Source organism: Pieris rapae, chromosome 6 (assembly GCF_905147795.1).
Source record: "Pieris rapae chromosome 6, ilPieRapa1.1, whole genome shotgun sequence".
Lineage (NCBI taxonomy): Eukaryota > Metazoa > Arthropoda > Insecta > Lepidoptera > Pieridae > Pieris > Pieris rapae.
In genome coordinates this window covers 8,952,218-8,974,133 of record NC_059514.1, presented here as the reverse complement: position 1 = coordinate 8,974,133, position 21,916 = coordinate 8,952,218, and the positions used below count along the sequence as shown (strand labels likewise).

The 21,916-nt window shown below is 31.7% G+C and overlaps 2 protein-coding genes across 3 annotated transcripts in view; both read left to right on the top strand.

The window, feature by feature from the left end:
* LOC123689306 overlaps positions 1 to 12,168 on the top strand; it is a 29,794-nt gene extending 17,626 nt beyond the window's left edge. The window contains exons 2-4 of the mRNA XM_045628768.1: positions 2,288 to 2,332; positions 2,808 to 3,501; positions 10,032 to 12,168. Of these exons, the coding sequence (XP_045484724.1) occupies positions 2,809 to 3,501; positions 10,032 to 10,049 (711 nt within the window). The 5' untranslated portion in view covers positions 2,288 to 2,332; position 2,808 and the 3' untranslated portion in view covers positions 10,050 to 12,168. The remainder of the gene's footprint in view (positions 1 to 2,287; positions 2,333 to 2,807; positions 3,502 to 10,031) is intronic.
* Positions 12,169 to 19,122: 6,954 nt separating this feature from the next.
* LOC111002571 (inositol-trisphosphate 3-kinase B) overlaps positions 19,123 to 21,916 on the top strand; it is a 56,759-nt gene continuing 53,965 nt past the window's right edge. For both annotated transcript variants that reach the window (XM_045628767.1, XM_045628765.1), the window contains exon 1: positions 19,123 to 19,287. The gene's annotated coding sequence lies outside the window, so the exon portion shown is untranslated. The remainder of the gene's footprint in view (positions 19,288 to 21,916) is intronic.

The following is a 21,916-nucleotide window of genomic DNA, read 5'->3' as shown; positions in this document are numbered from 1 at the left end:
TGTTAAATGAAAATAATCTCACTATATCTTACACGGATATACATTTATGTCATCAATTACAACGTAATCGTTATTTAAAAAAATATTATTACACCTGTTGTAACAAATTTCTTTTATACCTTAAGACGTATGCCCAAGATGTTTCTAAATATAAGAAACTACATTTTATTTAAGTACTAGCAGACTCGGCCAAGCGTTGCTGTGGCTAAGGTTTTTGTTATATTACATAGTAGTAAATTAATCAAGGGAAACCGTAGGAGAACTTATGTGAAACGTTGGTACCACGACACGGACCTAAACTAAACTACCTTTAACTCAGCGCCATCTGTTAGAATTGTATCAAATAATAAACAAATGTTAATGTTATCATAATTTTAGTAAGGATGCCTATTTTTTTTGAAAATGAAATATAGCCTATGTCACTCAGGAATGATGTAGCTTTCCAACAGTGAAAGAATTTTTCAATTCTGCCAAGTAGTTTCGGAGCCTATTCAATTCATACAAACAAACAAAAAATCAAACCTTTCCTCTTTATAATATTAGTATAGATAAATAAAATATTTTAATTAAATAATTTCTAACGGGCAAGTGATCAGCTTTCTGTGCCTGACACACGCCATCGATGTGGTTTTAGGACATAATATAAAGGTCTAAGGTTACTCACTATGTTTTTCTTCGCCATAGGAAAGAAGTAGCATTTGACCTTGAAATTTAATAGTTGCGTACACCCTACCATATGTAGGTTTTGAGACAATTTTTAGGGTGTCAATATACTAGTATTTACAGACTTACACCTGGGTATCTCGAATTCCGAGGTGAACTTACTATTATAGTAAGTGTATACTGGACTACGAGTTAAATGCGCACATAGAAAGCATTGGTGCACGGCCGGTATTCGAACCTACAACAGGGAGTCGCAAGCTCAAGCCACTACTGCTCAACACATAGCTTAACACTTCTTGCGGAATTTATTTTCTGAGGCATACATTTAAATTAAAAAAATGTGTGCATGTAATAGTGTACACACGTAAGAAGTGAAACTTCTTTATGAACTTATTTTTCGAAAAATAATCTACTATGTGCAACATTACAGAAATTGGTTAAATAAAGTAATTTTAGGGGATTTATAAATTAAATAAATAAACTAAATGTTAATTCTGAAATATATGTTTTTTTGTAAATTCATTAACTAATTTTGTACAGAATTAGAATTCTAATTTCATTAATTGCAATAGAATAATTACTGTCATTGTTATCGTTATTGTATATTTTTTTAATAATGGCTTCGAATCTCTTCGAATCAACCGTGGTAGTGACAAGAAAAAGATGGCGCGTAACGGTAAATGTGACGCGTAACCGAAACATGTGACTCGTAACCGTAAAATGTGATGGTATTTTTTTTTCAACGCCGATAAAGAAGTTTCACTTCAAAAAACTCCATCAACCGATTTACGGTACTTTTATCTACAGTTTATACATTGAAATTGCATTGTTGCAACTTCTCACAACAAAGATAGATAATGGCAAAACCCATAACTGGTTTGATGAGACTCTACCAATACCTATTTTATTTCCAACACAAATATACAGTATTTACAATATTAATTTCCTACTACTATAACACGAATTTAAAAAATATTAGTACTATAGGAATAATAAAAAATGCATACGGAAAAATAAAGCACATTTAATAAAGAAAAATAAATTTTAATCAAATAATCAATTTAACATTTCACTTCCTTGCTTTTATATAAATTTTGATGCAAAGCGGATCCTTCAGTGCTGGATTTACCAACAGGCTGAGTAGGCAGCATTTGGGAATTGAACTTTTATTGCTACTTAATATAAATCAATAAGATTTCTGTATTACGGTTATTTGATGGTTTATAGAACTGTTCAACTGTGTGTCTGCTACAATATTTGCCGATGACTTTTCCCCTTCATTTGTCATTGTACATTCGGAGTACCAAATTTCCCCAATCTTGAGTAAAACAACCCCAATGTTCTCCCCTCAACCGGTAATCAGCTCAATGTATTTCGCTCTTCTATCTTTCCCCTGTCAACTTCTTGGAGGCTGGGAAATAGATGGTTTGTGTATAAATTTGTGCTCAAAAATTATATCACGGGCAATTTCAACGAAATTGTTAGAAGGCAAGAACTAACTTCACGAAATACCTTGAAAATTAATAAGTGCAATTGGTTTAATCTTACAAAATTATTTACAGAATATATTTAAATATTTTATCTATCCATATCAATAACCTAACTTTTTATATTTGGTTTCCAGGTTGCATGGAAATTACACCGTGAAGCAAACATCGACAAAAATAAGGTATTTCAATTAAATATTTATTGGTATTTCATGAACCGGCGTCTATGTGTTCTTACAAAGCTTGCGTCATCGCGCACGTATGCAAAGTGCTGATATGGATTACAAAATTGCATGCATAATATACTTGTGTACATTGTTTCAAGGTTCAAATCTTTGTTATTGTCATCATTCGCCTTATATTTTTTTACAAAGATAGCTTTTAAAGTTTCGTCTGCCTATTATATATATATGAGACTGTTATTTGTTTTCGTTACGATAAAACTGATTTGTGAATTGTGTAACAAACTGTGAACTAAGGTTTATTTACTTTAAATATTTAAACTACATTACAAAGCCACTTATCTTAAAGTACATACGTTTAATAGCCTAACTTCTATTTGTTATCTTACAGTTAAAACTTGTCAAACTTGCTTTAATTGCTAAGATAAAGTAATTTTATGACTTGTAAAAATAATTTGCATAAATAAATTTCCAGAATGCCTCGCTTAGAGAATCCACCACCGGAAGACTTCCGCCGCATCCTACGCGAAAAGGCACTGAACCACAGTTTATTTTACATGAAACTGGGGGCAGGAATCGGCCCCGAGCATGCGCGGGAGTCCTCACAGCCGCATAATCAGTCCGCGCGCCGACAGAGCGACACTGCTGCCCGCGCGCGCAATCGCCAAACTCAACCGCGCGTATCAGAACTTCTCAAACATTTCGAACCTGGACCGATGCAGTATTTGCGTCTGCCACGAGCGATAACACCCCAAGAAGACATCAGTTCATCAGATGATGATGATAGAGCGGCCATCAGGCGCCGCAGCCGTGACCTGAGCGACGATTCGGCAGTCGAGCTGGAGCCGCGAAGACGGCATTCCCACCCTCGGGATATAACACCACCGCCAGATACCATGTCGCCGAGGAGAGAGAGAACATTAATAGAGGCTAATGTGGTGGAAATAGGGAGACGTGGCAGTGAGGGATGTGAGACCAGAGCGCGGTGTGTGAGGACTCCCAGTGTGGTGGTTAGTGACTACTCTGATGGTATTGCTGTGGGTGCTACTGAGGAAGAAGTGGACTGGCTGCGTGCGAGATCCCTATCAGCTGACTCTGCGTGCTCGTCTTGTTCTACGCTCTCCAGCCGAGAGGATGAGGAATTTGAGTCTCCACCTATGCCGAAAAAGGTAAGAATTTCAATTTGCTAACATTAAACTGTATGTAATAATCTTGAATAAGCTACGAGGTTTATCAAAAAAAGTAAACATTTATCAAATATAACAGAAAATATATTTTATTGTCTGTTTTATTATGCAATTTTAATCGCAATAAACATTTAAGCTCTTTTCTATTTAATATTGATAAAATTTTATTGATATTACGATAAAAGGTATCTACATAAACATATGCAAATTATGTTTAACATCTTTGACGTCAGAAGATTGTTTCGTTTTAAGTCAATATTGATTTATATCTCCAATTAAGTTAAAAAGCGAAAGAATTAATTATTTATTTATGTTTGTGACGCACTAAGTCAATGTATTCATGAATATTATTATATATATGACACCCTTTCAAACTACACTCGTCTGGAGTTTTACCGCTTCATTGTTGACATCCCCACGTGCTGTCATACAATTTGCAACTTCGCTAGTAAAAACAGTCCCCTTTAATATTTCCTTAACAGTATAACATAGGTTCCATCAAGCGGCGGCTAAATACGCATCTCCTATACAGGCGTGCTGTACGACAAGCATCTCACTTACTATAAATTAGGATTGTCGCTGTGTCCAGTTTTGTATAGAAAAGGTGAAATAAATATCGTCTTGGACATGAATAGAAACAGATGTATTAAATGTTAAATACATAGCATTAACTCCTGTCAAAGTGACCTCTATGTTCACTGAGCCATATTTTAATCCATGGGTTTCCTGCATTAACTGTTAGTTACAATAAACATAACGGATGCTGACATCCGCTTAGATATTGTTAAACAAATGGAGCATTAGTCTAACTTGATATCATGGCTTAAATGTCTATACAAGTACTATAAAATGTTTTGGTATCTGTTTTTGAAGTGAAACTTCTTTTAGAGCATGTGAAATTTTTACGGATGAAACTTCACGGCAAAAAGAGGAGAAAGAGATCTCCAAGATCGAGAAAAATACTCGCTATTGGTTAATGTATTCGTTTAGTAGTTACATATTAGAAATTCAGATGGAAATTCTGTCACATTTACAATTATTATTTATATTATCATTAGCGCGTACACAGAGTGTAAACAATGTGGGTATAGAGTTACAAATACATGGAGTGATCATATACTGGTACATGATCATCTATCGGGGCTTTTACCTAGTCATTATTAATTTACAAAGATTTGCACTTCTGACATGTGTACGTTATACGCACGCACTTTTTAAAATTGTTTTAGCTGTCATTATTTAATCTACTTTTTTAATGAGAATAAACATAAAACCCACAGTACAGCTGCCTACACAAATAATATTATGTAAAATTGTTATAGAAGTGGTACCGTAAAAGTTAATATAAAATAGATATCGAAAAATTGTATAACCGTTGCATTCGTCTCTCGTAGGAAATATTGAATAATCAAATCAAATTCTATCAAAACATATTCTTTGACTTTAAAATAAATTTTCGGATAGTAGACAAAAATTTACGTGTTGACATTCTACGGAAAGACGCAAAATGAAAATTCTTCTTATTTAAATACCGATGCCAATTAAGATTGTCCTCATGATATTATGTAATAATAATAAGAATGGCGACAGTTATATTTTCTTCTCTATTGTTAGAATACATGAGTTTTCTCATCGTTACGCAACTAATTGACAATAATTTTCTTTAAAAGGTTTGTTTTGATGCTGTAAAGAAAACTTTAATTGCTAGGTAAATCAACTATATGATGTTTTTGTACAAATAAAATAAGTATCTGAGATAGTTTTAAAGATTTCATTAAACATAATTCACGTAAGGTTGCAGAGATTTTATTTGGACGAAAAAATATAAATTTTATATTTTTACTTGTTTGTAATGATTAAACCCAAAAAAGATTAAAAAAAACACAAATAGATTGCTCCGTAATTACTGTCACAAACGCCATATATAACTATATTATATAAAAAATTCGCAGTCGTACAACCTACTATTAAACAGATTAAAATTAGTTTAAAACTCGTACATAAAATTCGTCTAAGACAATACAAGTGTTAATGTATATTTTGGTAAATTATATATATACAAATGGGCCCATTATTCTAATGTAAATTTGTACATAACAGACTTATGCCACAAAACAACCTCATGGACGCCATTGACGTCACCGCTTGTATCTCGTTTCAATTCTCGTTCAAGTTTCAAACTCATTTTGTATCTTAGGTATTATCTACTTGAGGTTACAATTATATTTCCTATATACATGTAATCTTAGTATATTATCTCTTACATATATTTTTTATTTATTCATTTATTAACACTTCGTTATATTACAATTTAAAAATTGAACATAGTTTAATGAAAAAGAGGGCAACTAGCGGCCTTATCGCTTTCGAGCGATCTCTTCTAGGCAACCACTTTTATACCACAAGTAAATGACGAAATGGACAAAAGGAATTAATAAGTACATATTTACTTAATAAAACTATAGTTAACCTACTAAATCAACATTCATTAAATAAATTTAAAAAAAAACAGTTTTTTGTATCTATTTTCATAATCAATCTAATAGGCAATTAGGTGATCAGCCTGGGCCTGACGCACGCTGTTTTTGGCTCCTAGACAAGCCGGTTTCCTCACGATGTTTTCCTTAACCATTCGAGCGAATGTTAAATGCGCACACATAGACAGAAAATCCATTGATGTAAAGTTGGTGATCAAACATACGACTTCAGATATGAGAGTCGCACGCACTTTTCACAATCTTCTCCACATATCTGGATCAACGCGCGAAATCTTTTTTACATTATTCTCAAGTATACATAGTTTACATACTTAATTACCAACTGGAATTTAAATGAATTTTACAAAATGGTAAATAATTGTGTTTAAATAAGCGTTACGAATGAACAAACTTATATGGTTTCCTTTGATGTTTGAATGTTTTATCGACCTAATAATATTGCAAATGGAATACGCCGCTCATATAATATATTGTACTAAAACATCAGAGAGAAGGTTTTGACATATTGTTTTCTTCTTCATCCTCTACCTAATATTATTTTGTAGCCCTTTCGAACCCCGATTCTGTTTTGGTACTGTGGAATCTAAGGTTATAACATCAGCGCTATGGGCATTGAGCGAACTACATCGAAATTGCATACAAAAATGTCGGAATTGGAAGTTAGTCTCCCAGCGGAATTCGCTGGAGCTCAATGCACCTAACCATTATGTACCTACCTAGACGATATTTTATTGTTGTACTGACAAAAGTTCTATTATTTATTAGGGCCTATATTAGTTAGTTAATTTTTTGTAAAAAACAATAAATAATGTAATTTTCGTTTGAACGGGATTGTTTTGTAAATAAATATATAACACTCACTTGGTGTATGAAAAACATTGTCAGGTAACCGACATGTTTTAGGTCCACAACGCAACAGTGTGACTGGTACATATGAAATAAAAGGTCACAAAATATACGGAATTCTGAGGCCAAAACCTAGAGCTTGTAATACCATGCATCGTAAAAGCTGCGTCATAGCCTTTTTCCTCATATGTTATACGTGAGTAGTAACAACTGGACGAAGTTTGGATAGCCGTGATCATAACCTGTTTTGAGAGTATTTGCGCATCAATAAGAGCAACATTTTGTTTAAGCCTTATTCAGTGATGGTTTCAGTTTGTGATGTTTAAAAAAACAAGTTGTTAAATGAGTAACAATAGGCGATGTTAATTTATGCATTGTTTCCCGTCAGTCGATATTTTTTATCGTCCCCACCCATTGACGTCATTATACCGGTTCAAATTGCGCGTTGCAGGGCCGGCGCAAGCACATGACAATTTTAATTAAAATTAATTAGAGCATGCTTTCATTAATTTAATATACGCTTTTGATCTTTAATTAAATTGAATGAGTATCGGTGTGTATAAATAGTAAGTCGCTGATATGCCCTGATTATTGCGAGATTATAATATACATATGTACCATTTATAAAATAGTGATTAAAATCATAGACACGTGGACTTTTAAATCTATTTTGTTACACTGTGATAAGACTTGCGTTTTATTTTTTAATCTCTAAAAAGTATTTATATATTTTATTAATTTTTATTTACCGGTTTATTATACTACATTTTGTTTTGATTCACGTTTGTAAATGGTCATATCATTTGTATCCTTTTTCCGTTTAATGATTTGTTTAGCAGATTAAATTTTATGAAACCTTTAAATGTTATCCAAGTCTGTATTTATCAGATGTCTTAATCTCGTCTAGAGCTTATAATTAACTAACAAAAAGATTATGGGAACAGTGTTTAAGATTAATTCACGCTGTAGTTTAATACATATTAAATAAAACGGAAACCACAAAATTGTATTATATGTATGTATTTGCCATTATTTAAGGTGGCAAAAAAGTGTGGCAACATTCGTATTTATTGTCTTAGTAACAACTACAAGGAGCTCGATTTTTAATTTAAAATCACGGTAAAAACTATGACTTGCCCATTAAAGTTTGCAAGCGTAACAAGTGTGTAACTTTATGTTTCTAGAATATACCCAAACAAAAAAGACATTTCTATTAATAGTTCAAGATTTAAGTGATTAAGAACTGACAATGATTTGACAGAAGTTTTATAGTATTAAAATGGATGTGGATATTAAAATTGTTTTGAATAGAAATAATAATTGACATTAAAATGTATTTCTCTAAATTATAAAATTATCTATGTAAACATTGTATCGGAAATGTTTGTCGAATCAGCAGAGCAATGCTAATTTGAGTAACTATACCCACTTAACGTTATTTTAAACCGTTGATAGTGTTTATCTCCATCCAGTGGAACTAAAACAATTATAACAGGTCTCTCAAAAGAAAGTTTACATTTATTTAGCCTACGATATGTGAAAATGACGATTTTTTGGTGCCTGAACTTCAAAACTTTTCTAGCTATAACTAAAGAACATGGTTCCAACAGGAGGGAGAATTTTCTCAGGCAAACCGGTCTCCTGTAGAGGTGTTATAAATTGGCCTCCACGCAGTCCTGATTTAACCCCAACATTAAATCTAAAGTCTACGCCATTAAGCCGACTTCTCTGGCGCAATTGAAAGTAAATATCCGTCATCCGCACCGACAGCCATTACTGAGTCTACCTGCACAGCAGTCATAAATAGCTTAGTTAAATAAATTAAATCACAATTAGTCAAATGTATTAAATAATTTTTGTTTGTTTGTTCCCATTTATAAATCTTTTTATTGTTAAATGTATCATGTATTCCATCTTTGGCTATATTCTCAGTGTATTTGTATGTAATTATGTATAATTTATGTTAGCTGTAGGAGTACTAAATAAATAAATAAATAAATAAATTTTATTGTTCGATTAAATGAGTATCGCGAACGCGAGGGTCTCAGTTTGACCGATATAAATTTCAAGGAAATAATTCCCAAAACGTATACTTAAATAATGAATAAACACTTTTGATACACTACTTATTTTTTTGTAAATCGGTCAACTAAGTAAGAACTTTATTTTGAGACACCTTGTACTAATGTTGGTCTTTTGCTTGTGGTAGACGAAAAGCAGCATAAACCTAATAAATAAAAACAAAGACAGATCCATTACTTCACTTGTGTCTATGATTTGAAAAACGCAGATAGAACATTGTCTATAGAGAGTATGGTACATACATATAATTTGGAAAATATTAAATATTAATCATACTATAATCGTGTCAGACCAAAGGCGGCTACAGCCGTTTAGATCTGGGCCTCAGATTTCTGTACTTGTGTCGTGATCATTTGTATTTCTAAGAGCCAAGTAGTTATATTCTTACTTAAAGCTTAACTAAACAATGTTACTTAAAGGGATTGAAAGGAACTGTCAAGAAAACGTTTTCTCTGGGCCTCAGATTTCTGTATCTGTTTCGTGATAATTTTTAATAGGCAAGTAGTGATCAGACTACCTGACACACGCCTTCAGCTACTTGGGTCTAAATCACGACGGCTACCTCACTATGATTTTCCTTCACTAGCTAGTGTTAAATCCGCACTAAATCACTATGACCTCTGGGATGAAAAACGCTTGACGAAGCTAATAAGCCTATACTGTTTAATATACTTATTAATTTATGTTATGTTAAAACTTTTGAAATTATGAGAATGAAGAGCGACTGGAAAGGAAATTTTAAAAATACACCTTAATTAATATTAAACTGTAACACATGTATATAATGGTTATTATGTCTAGATTATATCGTTCATTATCAACCCAAACCACTCTACTAGAGTGATTAGGTTTTCTGCTTTAATCTTTACACACAAAATATCCCTGGATCACCTCCAACTTACCTTGCTACCCTGAGTTACATTCATGACGATGTACAGAAAAACCGGCGTAGAAGATAGAAGCTTTACCACTTCAAGCACCAGACCATATTAATTGTAATGCCGGCGGTTTTTCGTACAGGTCGCTCAGGGTATCCTGAATTAGTCTTTCAAGTGTGGGTTTAAAGAGTAAAATTGCTTGTTCCAGATCTTAAATGTCGAATGAAGGCGGGTGCCCTGAGCGACCTGGAGCTGGGACCATCTTCGGGATTCAACACTGTCTTATCTGTACCATTCGAGGGACCATAGAGAATCGATAGATGTGTATGACATATACAAAACTTTGTGAAACGGTAGTCTGTTGTTTAAAACCATAGACAGCAGTTGAAACGTCATGAACATTTTGATTAATCTATTCTCTATTGTCAAACAAAGTTTATAACATAAATATTTATTCTCGGTTATTCTATGGTATTATTGACGATTACCTGTCTAGTGCTATCGAACTGACATTCATATTTATTTGATAACAATTCATGTAAAATTTATTTAAGGCGTAAACGACACTATAGGAATTCATTAACGAATATGTATGGGAATGAAGTTTGTCTACGGTTTGTCACGTGACCATTTTCATACAAATTCGGCTGAGGTCACGCCAATTGAAAAGTGATTTTGTCTCAAGCCACTAATGCAAAAAGCATGTTACGCTACTCATACAGACTGTTAAATTAAGTCTTACAAGTTTCAAGTGCAATCAATAACAAATTGGTTTAAAATTACACTATTTATATTTTAAGTGTTTTAAAGATATATTTTAAAGTCAGGAGTAAAATCTTTTTATATTAGTTTTAATTCTAACGGTTTTTACATAGTTTTGCGTAATAAGATGACATATATACAAAAGATTTATACTTTATAATGAAATAGTTATGTTAAATATATGTATATTGCGTAAAAATAGACTTTATTTGAATAATTTAGATTGTTTTTAATTAAGAATTATAATGATTAAAGTAATATAAAAACGGTTGATACTACCATGGTATCTCGCAGTTTCGATTCCCGTTTGAATAATTATTTTGGGTTTGTAAATATGAAGATCAGGCTTTATTTTGAAACTGGTGGTACTTTTACCGACTTTATCAATGTCTCCTAATAATGTCAGTATTAAAAATGTATTATTATATTCATTCATAGTTATATTGTTGTTTATGTTTTTTGTTGACTTTATCTTTCCAAAGAATCTAAAATATCCAAATACTATTAAAATGTTATTTTTTTAATGTTCAACCTTACAAAAGTATTTTTTTTATTAATTTATATGAAACTACCTTCGTGGCTAACTAACGCATATATTATATATACGAGTTCCTGAGAATTCTCAAAGGCACTGAATAGTGTCGGGACAAAGTCACAATGCGACAAATGAAACAGACACACATTTATGTCTGACAAAGTATTCCATGCTTTTTCTATTGCTTTTTCAATTTGTTACGTTAAATCAAGAATAACGGAATAAAACATATCAAGAACTTAGGTTTAGTGTTAGTTTAGATATTTTTATTTATTTATGGCAATCTTTGTAGTCTTAGTATATGTAGTACATTGTGTGCTACATATACTAAGAATGTAAGATTCGTAATATTTAAGTGTTTTATTATAGTTTCGCTTTTGTTCGTATATCTATTTTCTTGTATATTTCGATGATCGAGATGTCACATTTCTATTATCAATAAACATTGACTTCAGTTACCAAATTTGTATATACATTCAATTGTTTTAAAATCTTGGTATACTCTAATTTTTTATTCCGTAGAATTCAGACATTTTACAAGTGTTGCTACTAAAAAATTTCTCCATCGAAAAAGAGAAAAAAATTACCCATTTGAGGGTAATAAAACAAGAAATGCTTATGCTTAAATAGTAAAATGTCTTACTTAAATCTCAAATATTAAGTTTATTTTCGGTTTTATTATTATATTTTCTATTCAGGTTAAATAGTATGGACAGGGTAAATCCTGTATTGATTATTTTAAACTAATATTTCTATTTTCATTATGCAAAATATCAGTTAAAAAAAAATGTGCTCTTAGATACAATAATTGCATTAAAATACTCGCGCCATCTGGTGTCTATGTCATATAATCTATATTTTACTAATAAATAGTTAGTCTGACCGTGTTAAAATATATTATATAACTCATATAATATATATATAATTGTATATTGTAAAATATATGGTAATGAATATTATATCCGTTTTCCTTGTTTGACGTCAATTGGAAAATAAATCTGTTTAAATAATTGTTATAATTTAATTTGAATAAATGTTATTGATTTTTTTTTTGTTTTATATTAATTTTTGGTATTATAATTTAACTAAAATGCATTATTAATGTTCGCTACGTTTGGCTTTAGAAAATATATGTTAAGTTTTAAATAAAATACATAATTTGATTTAATCTTGAGCTCCGATTAAAGGAGAATTGGGCCTTCCTACAAGTTTTATATTTAAAAAAATCACTCGGGGAAGTTGTAACTATTTTTTTCTAATTCTAATATTTTTGGTACCAGAATTCACAGATTAGAACATTCGCTATAATATGGTCTATGCTTAATGCACAGAACAGTAAGTACAGACACGATTGATTTTTTAAAAGCGTACCGAAACTCCTTGAAGCCGGTCAAAATCAATCGCTTTTTTCTCTCGGCCTACACCCTCTATCTTCTCTGCACTTTCTTTCTTTTTTCTGATTACCGAATACAGATTGTTTGACGTGGAATAAGTGATACCTATATCTTATGTTCCATATCAAACATATTTTATTTTAATTTTATGATTATTGTCGTAGTGTATAATTACGCCCCTCTAGGAATAAATGTACGGGAACATACACTCTCATAACTATTATATTTTAACAATGACTAAGAGGCGCTGAATAAACTGTGTGTAAATTGTATAAAAATTCTTTAATATTTGTTTTCAAATAATATTAGCTTGCATAGAAATAAAACTAAACGCCTACAAACACAAACCAAACTGATACGCCACAAATATACTTAGTCTTAGTAATTTAAAAATTTTCAGGCGCTAAATATTAGTTTACCTTACTTTTTAAAATCTACATAAGTAAAATCATCGTCACTTTTCTCATCATCGATCATCAAAATAAGAGAAAAACCGCAATATATGTTTTGTAGACCACTACTTTTCTTCTAAGTGCTTCATAATATTACACTTAACATAATGTTACAGTTTACAAGACTGATTGCATCTCAGACGCAATGAACTTCAATGAATCAAGATTTCCTATGAATGTTTAGTGTGGTAAATTTATTTAAGTGGTGTTTTAGGTAATATGTTGTTCAAGAAATGTATTACATTTCCTTCTTTAAAATTAACTAACAATTCTATTCAACGAACTAAACCAGCCAACCAGCTTCTTACTACTTTAATGTTTTCTTTTATATTTTAAATAACATCTCAAACCGAGACACTTTTGGGGTTTTTTATTGATATCTAGGGATATTTGATGTTAGTTCTGGGGTTATGGTGTAAAAGTATGCATTACAATCTCCAGCTTAGTGAATGTCGTCAGGGACTGGCAATTCGCGATGTAATGTATGGTCACTTCTTGAACTTAAACCTTCCTATACGAAAATTAGAACAACAGTAAAGGCCGGCGTACACACATGATTTCTCATATATTATAATTGTGATTTTAGCTGTTTTTTTTTCAATTGTCTCTGCCATCGTTTAATCGTTCTAGCCTTTAGACGAATAAGTAAATTTAAATGTACCTTATTTACTCAAATTGAAATTTAACAAAAGAAAGTGTCCACACAGGCTTTATTACAGACTCTATTATGGGGAAGACGAAGAACAGAATGTTCTTGTCTATTGTCTTTTCCACTACACACATTTAAATACTTTTACTTTTTAATATCCTAACTAAGCTCGTGGTTACTTGTCTTTGGTTGTAAGTGATTTTAGCATAGACAAAAAATACTATGTAGTATTTATGCTGTATGCGTATTGGAAAATGGTGGCGAGGATGAGAGACAAGTGGAAAAATTTGGAGGCCTTCACTCCGTCGGAGGTCAAATACAAATGTTAAACATAATGTAATTCTGATTATGTAGTACTCTTAATGCAGGCTTTTTTTATTTATTTATCTCAGCCGTTTAATAAATTCAATTCCAAAGAAGTACGTAAACTTTGTTTTTATTTGGTCTCGTAATTTAGACGTATGAAAACCCAACTTGGCGCTAATATAAAATTAAGATTAATATAGTACATAATTCATATGCAATTAATTATTTTTTTATTCTACATACATTTTTATTGAATTCTATTTTCGGACCGTTCATTTACAACTTTGTGTTAATGTTTTCACACAGAACTCATGTTTTAGTGTCCTTAGTTGGTATTAAGCACGTTTCCATGGTTTCCCAGATTAACCATTCTCAAAATTGCCTTTTATATGTCGTGGCTATGGTATGAAGCTTAAAATTAGAGTGGAGTAAATGGGTGGTAGGAGACGAGTGGCACCTCATTAATTACTAGATATCTGAGTGCCCTTTTTGGTCCTCTAAATCCCGCCGCTATATTACTCAGGATTATTTATTTCAAAATCCTATATCTAACAAAAGAAATATATATATAAACAAACAATTACACTAAAAATATAGCTAAATATGGAATACATTATATTCACAAAAAGGTTCAAATTTACAAATGGGATAATAATAAATATTCAATTCATTTAACTAAGTAGTAGGTACCTAATTTAGCTGTGATGTGTTATGGTGTAAAAGTTCGGGTATTCTAATGCTGCAGGTGATTTTACGCTACGAATATTCTTAATACTCATTTTAACCGCATTTGGCGATAGCTAAAGTGAAGGCTTTAATATTGGTCGTTATGTGTCTGGGCTGTGCGATACAAAATTGAGTTTTTTGCATAGTTAGTGTTGAATTGATTGATGAATGGTGAGAGAATTCTTGAAATTAGTTCGTAGTTGAGTAGTTTTTGACTTCGTTAAATATCATTTTAATAAAAAAAAATCGCATTAAATTCGTTAAATTTCTTCTACAATATATTATTGTAAACTTATAATTATTTAAAATTATGTTTAAATAATTATATATGTACAATAACACATAGCTTCAATCCGTTAAAAAAGTGTTTTCTTTAAATGTGTAAAAGTTATGTTCTTTAAGAGTATTTATTTACTGAACTAACAAAGTAGTCACTGATATATGCATGTAAACACAAGCCAAGTGCTATCCCAATTATAGGCGCATACGAATTCTGATTATATGAAGCTTATAGACTAAAATATAAAGTAAACATAAAAACAATTACAAAATTAATTGGATATCCCTGAGAAAATCCTAATTACTAATCAGTTGAGGCGCTTTTGAAAATTGATGAGGAGTTTGAAAAAATATCTATTAGGGGAAATAAAAATATAATAATGTTTTGAAGTTTGAACCTGTTCAAGCTGAGTTATAAGTAACTGGGAACTATTGCAAACGTTAACCGGTACGTTTTCATTGCGTTGAAAGGCAAATGTCATACAAATGGCTTATAATCTTATACAGTCATCAGCATGAACTATGCAGAATAGGTACAATGATATATTGCTTAACTGATTAGGCGAATGGTTGAATTGACGGTATTTCAAATGTCAAATAGAATGTTACAAGTTGCATTTTCTATGTAAAAAGCTCTAAGTTTTTAATAATCATTAATGTTTATATGTATAACATTATTGATACTTGCCTTTACAATGACATTGCCAGAACGGCTCGCCAGAATCTCAAAAAAGTTAAAGTCAAAAATATTTAAAAAAATGTTTCTAGTTGCCTCTTCCAGTAGGTTTCATGTAGAGAAGAATGTCCAATCAACTCCACACGTACTCTTTTAAAATAATTTTACAATATTGGGTATACATCGATTTGCTAATTATGTATATTCTATTTGTTGGCGGCTTTTTAAGAATTGGTTCGCTCTTTTATTGCAGTTTAAAATTGGTTTGCTCTCTTCTTTTTTCCTAAGATTTTGTTTAATTTTTCTAAATTAAGATAAAAGGAGACGTTTTATATGCTACGGGTATGTCAAAAAAGAGATTTGACAAAAGTGAGTCATTATTCCACAGAGACCCGTTTCTGAATATAACCCTACGTCTCGGGCCCTTTAGCCTCATTCGGGATTATCAATACTAAATCATTTAAAGGTTTAAGTTGAAGAAATGAAATGATTTTGCAATGGTTTGCGCTGACAGATCAAAGTCATTTGTGTTGTCTAAAACAGCTGAGTTACAAAACTTTCGAAAAATTTACAAAAGCTCCACCTATACTGGGTTCTCATGTTAAACATTTAACTACCCATAATACTAAAGATACTCAGTGTGAAGTCGTAAATTAGCTATTAGCTATTTATTAAGTTACTAACATAGTAGGAGCCATAAATGTCATATTTATATCAAATATAGCCTGTCCATAAGTTGAGATCGGCTGTACGAGATGTTTCATACTTTTTGTCACCTTGTATAGATCGAAACTGGTTGAGTGTGTCTATTATTTATCAGAAATACAATTATCTTTGTGATTTAGGGTTAAGTATGTGATAGTACTATTTATCTATTTATACTAATTAATTATTTGTAAAAATGTGTAACACATTCATCACATTACGGCAAATCAAAGCAAGAACGTCGGAAAAACGATATAAGCCTTTCGAGAAAAGAAATACATAAATTATGTTTTCATTTCCATTTATTTGAATTAGTATTAAGATTTAATTTCATTTACTTAAAATAACATTGTTAATTTTCACAAATTTCACACTGAATTTTAAAGTATTTACTAAGGCAACGAAATGAAAAATGATGTCACAGTCTAGTTCTGTGGTTAGATTTACGCTAAATGTGCTATTCAAGGTAATATTAACAGGTACGAAATAAAAACAACAATTTTTTTTATATTTACACAGTAATTGAAGTTCAGTTTTTGAATAAAATCTGTAACAGATATCAGAATTTATTTTAAAAGTGTTCTTGCGTAGACCAAAGACATTAATTTACCTAAATTATTACTACTGAACCGTACATAGTATTGTAATAGAAATATCCACCTTCCTCCCGAAGACAGATTGCGACATTACACGTGTACAAGTTTGCAATATTAATTGTTGGGCGAAAAAGTAGACTTACATTATAATGAGGATTTTTTTGTCTTAATCCGCTCCTCTCCAATCAAATCCAACCAATGTTATTAGCTGTTTGACCAACTAGCTGAATATCTTTCAAGCCGCCGTTTACAGCGCCGTCTTACTACCGGCTAAACTAAACTAAAGTTCAAATGCTAGGCTGTTAATTGAACGGCTAATTGAGCTGCTTAAGACATAAATAATTTATTTGTCTCTTTTCATCGCAATTTGATAGAAAGAGACCATAGAGTTTTTATATCGAAGTTATACTGGAAATACTTATTTCCAAGCAAATATATACATAAAATATATAATTACTTATAAATATATAAAAGAAGCGAAGAAAAACTTTATTATACACAAAAACAATAACCCTTTATTTAAGTAAAATAAAGTCCATTAGCATTTACTTTGATTCCCTATGTTTTGAGCAGCCAGTCTCTTCATTTTGTCACTGAAAATGTTTAGAAGTGGCCAGTTAGAAATATTGCTAATGAAATTGTTTTTAATTTCAATTTTGAAACTCTTTGGTAACCTAATGTAGTATATTGCATTCATTTGTCATTTGTGTTTGTGATTTGCCGGGAAATCTAAAACTCTTGTTACAAGTCAATATGAATCATGAAAAAATTACTTTCGTTGTGGGCTTACTCAACAATAAAACTATGATAATTGTGTTCTTTATTTAATAGTAATAATAATAAGTTACTTATTCCAGATTATATTCATATGTAGTTTTAATAACAATCCGTTCTTGTTTGCTATGTTAGTATTGTAAACAAAACAAAAAATCTCTATAGATACACCCTTTTTTGAATCGAACGCGAACTTGAAAAATGTATATTTTATTATTTATTATAATGATACGTAAAATCATTACATTTATTTAAAGTTTAATTTCATTAATTACAATTATTGAATTGATATTGAATGAAAGTTCATGGTTGTTACAAAACTGTATATTACTTAATCGCACGTTTTGTATCACATTAATTGGGTGTATTTTTTGTTCAATCAGAAAGGAACATGATTGAATTGCGATTTATCAGTTCCGTACGTTCGATAGCTTATTTATTAGTATCTTCCACTGCAGTTTAGTAAGTATATCCATGAGGAATAAAAGGAGGAAATTAAAATGCGTAAATTAATTTTCTATAAACCTACGAGCTCATGAAAATACATCATTGCATAAATAAGTTAGCGTACACTTACGAATAATGAAAATGGAATTAAGTGTGGCGTGTCTCAATGAAAAAAGGCCGATGTCTCGGTCCCACGACAGTTAGTTCCATGTTTGCACCGAGTTATCTCAAATCATGAATTAATACACTAGTCAACAGGGCTGCCAAACTATATAGATCAATAATTTAGAATCAATAAACCCTGCTTCCGAAATCATTATGATTACCGTATTATCACCTGAGATTACTAATATTCAGATGGCTTTTATATATTTGTAATATTTCTAAGTTTGCTTTCCATTATTATTTTATTTATAAGTCTTGTCTTGCAATCAGTCAGCTAGAACTATGAGCAGATGTGTTGAGAGCTGTAAGTATTTATAAAAAATAAATCATTGGCTCTACAACCTTTTTAGGTTCGGGCCTCAGGTATCTGTTTCATGATCATTTGTCTATCTAATAGGCAAGTAGGTGATCAGCCTGTTATGCGTCACACGCCGCCGACGTTTTAGGTCTAAGGCTAGCCGGTTTTCCTTCACCGTGAATGTTTGATGCGCACATATCTATTGGTGCACAGTCGGGGATCGAACCTACCACCGAAGGGATGAAAGTCACACACCGAAGTGTTGCTAACAATGCTCACAACACAATTACTGTATTTCGTTCAATAAAACGGGGATTTTTTATTTTAAAATATATAGATGTAACCTGCTTAATATTGTAGTTTCCTAGAACTGTTTACAGTGAAAGTAAGGGCTCATCTTGAAACAATAAAAACTAGATTTTTCCTAATACCTAGTCAGTCAAGTATATATAAGTATATTTGACAGCCCTATCAACAGCCTCATAGCCTGAGGCTTTTCAACTTACTACTAAGCTATAGCCAGTAGTGAAACAACTCGTGTACCGTTTGCACGCATTCCGTGTACATCGCATTCGAATTTTGAAAAATGCCTCGTGTGAAACGCGATACTTAATTTTCAAAGTAATGCGGACAATTAAACAATGCGCAGTGTTCATCTGTGTTAGTTAATGAATTTCGTCAGAGGTTAACTAATCATATTGTAAGTTACATACACCAACACAAATAAAGCCATTTCTCACGAACTATGAAGGTATTATGACGGACGATTAGGAGCGAAAAAACTATTGGTAATAAGCGGTGATTTTGAGAGGTTTTGCCCTTGAAACTTATTATATATAACATTAATACATAAATTACATACAAATATTAGTTTTACTTCTATCTTTATATATATAGCCGTAATGTTTACAAATACGGAAAACAAATAACGCTTTCAGATTTACACAATAGGAGGAAGTCACACATTAAGAACGGTCTTAATAATGTGTTTAGTGCTATCCATACTTTTTTATATAAACCTATATACTCTATTTTCTTATAATAGGTCTGTCAGTGATTTTTTATTTAAAAATATTATATAGATAATAATATTATATATAAATAGTTCTGTAACTTTTGCAGATTATTAGTAGGTGATTTCAAGTGTACCGTATAACCGACTAATACTGCTAGATATTTAAAATCCAATACGTGCGATTAAATACAAAGTGCCTTATGGTGTCCGATGCACAGTAATTAAAAGAATTCGTAAGAAAAACCTCAGACAATCTGCGTAGCACATGTCTGAATACTACGCATTTAAAATTTTAAACACAGCGCTATTAAGACGGATAAGATACACATTCTGAGATATAAATTCACAATTGAATGAAACTGATAAGATGTTTATTGTTACTTAACTTTCTCTGGTACTTAAATTATATGTTTAACTGACCAATGACATCCATTTGTATTTATATAACTTTGTTATAGATTTAAGTCCGGTAGTTGTTATCAATTCCTTATTTCGCTTAACGATAAAGTAATCTTATTCAGATCCCTGGAGCAACACAAAATATGCTACCATTACACATATATTTACATTTATCAGTATTAACGTACAATTTTGTCGTCATTTGGAGGAGAAGGCTAAATTGGTCTCCAAAAAGCTTGGTGTGCTCGGTAAGGCAAGACGGTACTTCGCTTCGGGCCACAGCTTGCAACTGTATGTGCAAATTCGGCCCCACGTGGAGTATTGTTCACACCTCTGGGAGCTAGGTCCATCCACTTAAGCATATTAAATGAATCGTCAACGACTATTACCTTTCCTAGGCGCTGCGTAGAGACAACATCTGACTGCATCTTCTACCGCATTTGGTATTGAGAGTGTCCATGGGCAGCGCTATCACTTAACATCTTGCTACTTTCCTGTCCTTTTGACCCCTGTTCTTATAAAAATCACAAACAAAACAATGAAACACTAAGTCTGTAAATGTATGAGAGAAGAAAGAATTTGCGGTCAGATAGCATGATATGCGGTGCAGATAGATAGTTGGTGTTCTTTTTTGTTGATTATTTATGCACTTTTAGTACTTTACCGTCTGAAGGGTTGCTGGTACATATCGTTTGTTAAGGCCGCCCGCTCATAACTTATTTTGTATAGGGTAACGAAAAGTAAATAAATAAATATATTTTTAACTGTTTCTAAATACGTAGTTTAATATCTTAATACTCTCATAACTTAAATATATGTTATTTCAAAAATATTTTGATGTGCTTTGAAGTTTCACATGCGTTTTGTAGCTACATGTTATAAAACCTCACGCAATGAAACTGTAATTATTGAAATTAGGGCCTTAAATCGAATCAAGTAACTATTCAGTGTCCTAAACTGTGAATCCCAATGTCCCAGGCATACAGGCCTGACGACCTTTAAGGCCACTTTTCGCTGAAAATTGCATCCATTGAAATATTTGGTGTTCGGTAAAACTTCTTATTGCAAACCTTAGAGGTTTTCCAGGAAAGAGGAGGTAAACGGCCTTAAAATGAAAACAGTCTTCTTGACAACAATAAAACTATGCACTTTCAATATATAATCCCATACCACCAAAACAAAAACAGATCAAAATTAGATCAGAAAAATTACATGGAAAAATATGAAGTGAAGTTCTAGAAATGCTCTCGATCATAAGATGTTATTTAGATTTGTGAACAGAGTTGTTTTTTTAAAGATTATTGACCCACCTTACGTTACTTAGTCATAGGAGAATTACTCTTTCACGGCCAATGTCTAATGAATGTGAATTGTTTTGCTGCTTTTCGTATTACATTAAACGCTGACGCGTGTGGCCAGCCTACACCCTGAAGTTAGATAGTCAACAAGTTTTTTCTATTGTTAGTTTCGTTTTTTATATATAAAAAAACTAATTTTATATATAAAAAAATAATATATGAAAAATTAGTTTTTAGTATAAAATTGTTGAAAAGATTTTTATCTTGTAGTAATCTTGTAGTAAGTAGATTATAACGTAACAAACTAGATTTCTTACTGTGTAATCAAAACACCTTGTGCCCTTTTCTGGTGTAGACCTCCTCCAAATCCCGTCATTCCTCTCTTCTCTGTGCCCCTTTCTGCCATGTGGTTTCTTTTATTTGGTCTACCTTCTAAGATGTCTTCCTCTTTTTCAATTGCTATGCCTATGCTTTGGGCACCAGTTTAGTACTCTTTCGCACCAAGCACAAGCGAGCCTATTCCACTGAAGTTTATTTATTTTATTGTAACATCTGTTACTTTTTCTTTATTTTCTTTTCTTCCCAATATTCATCCATCTTTGACACACCTGTAACTT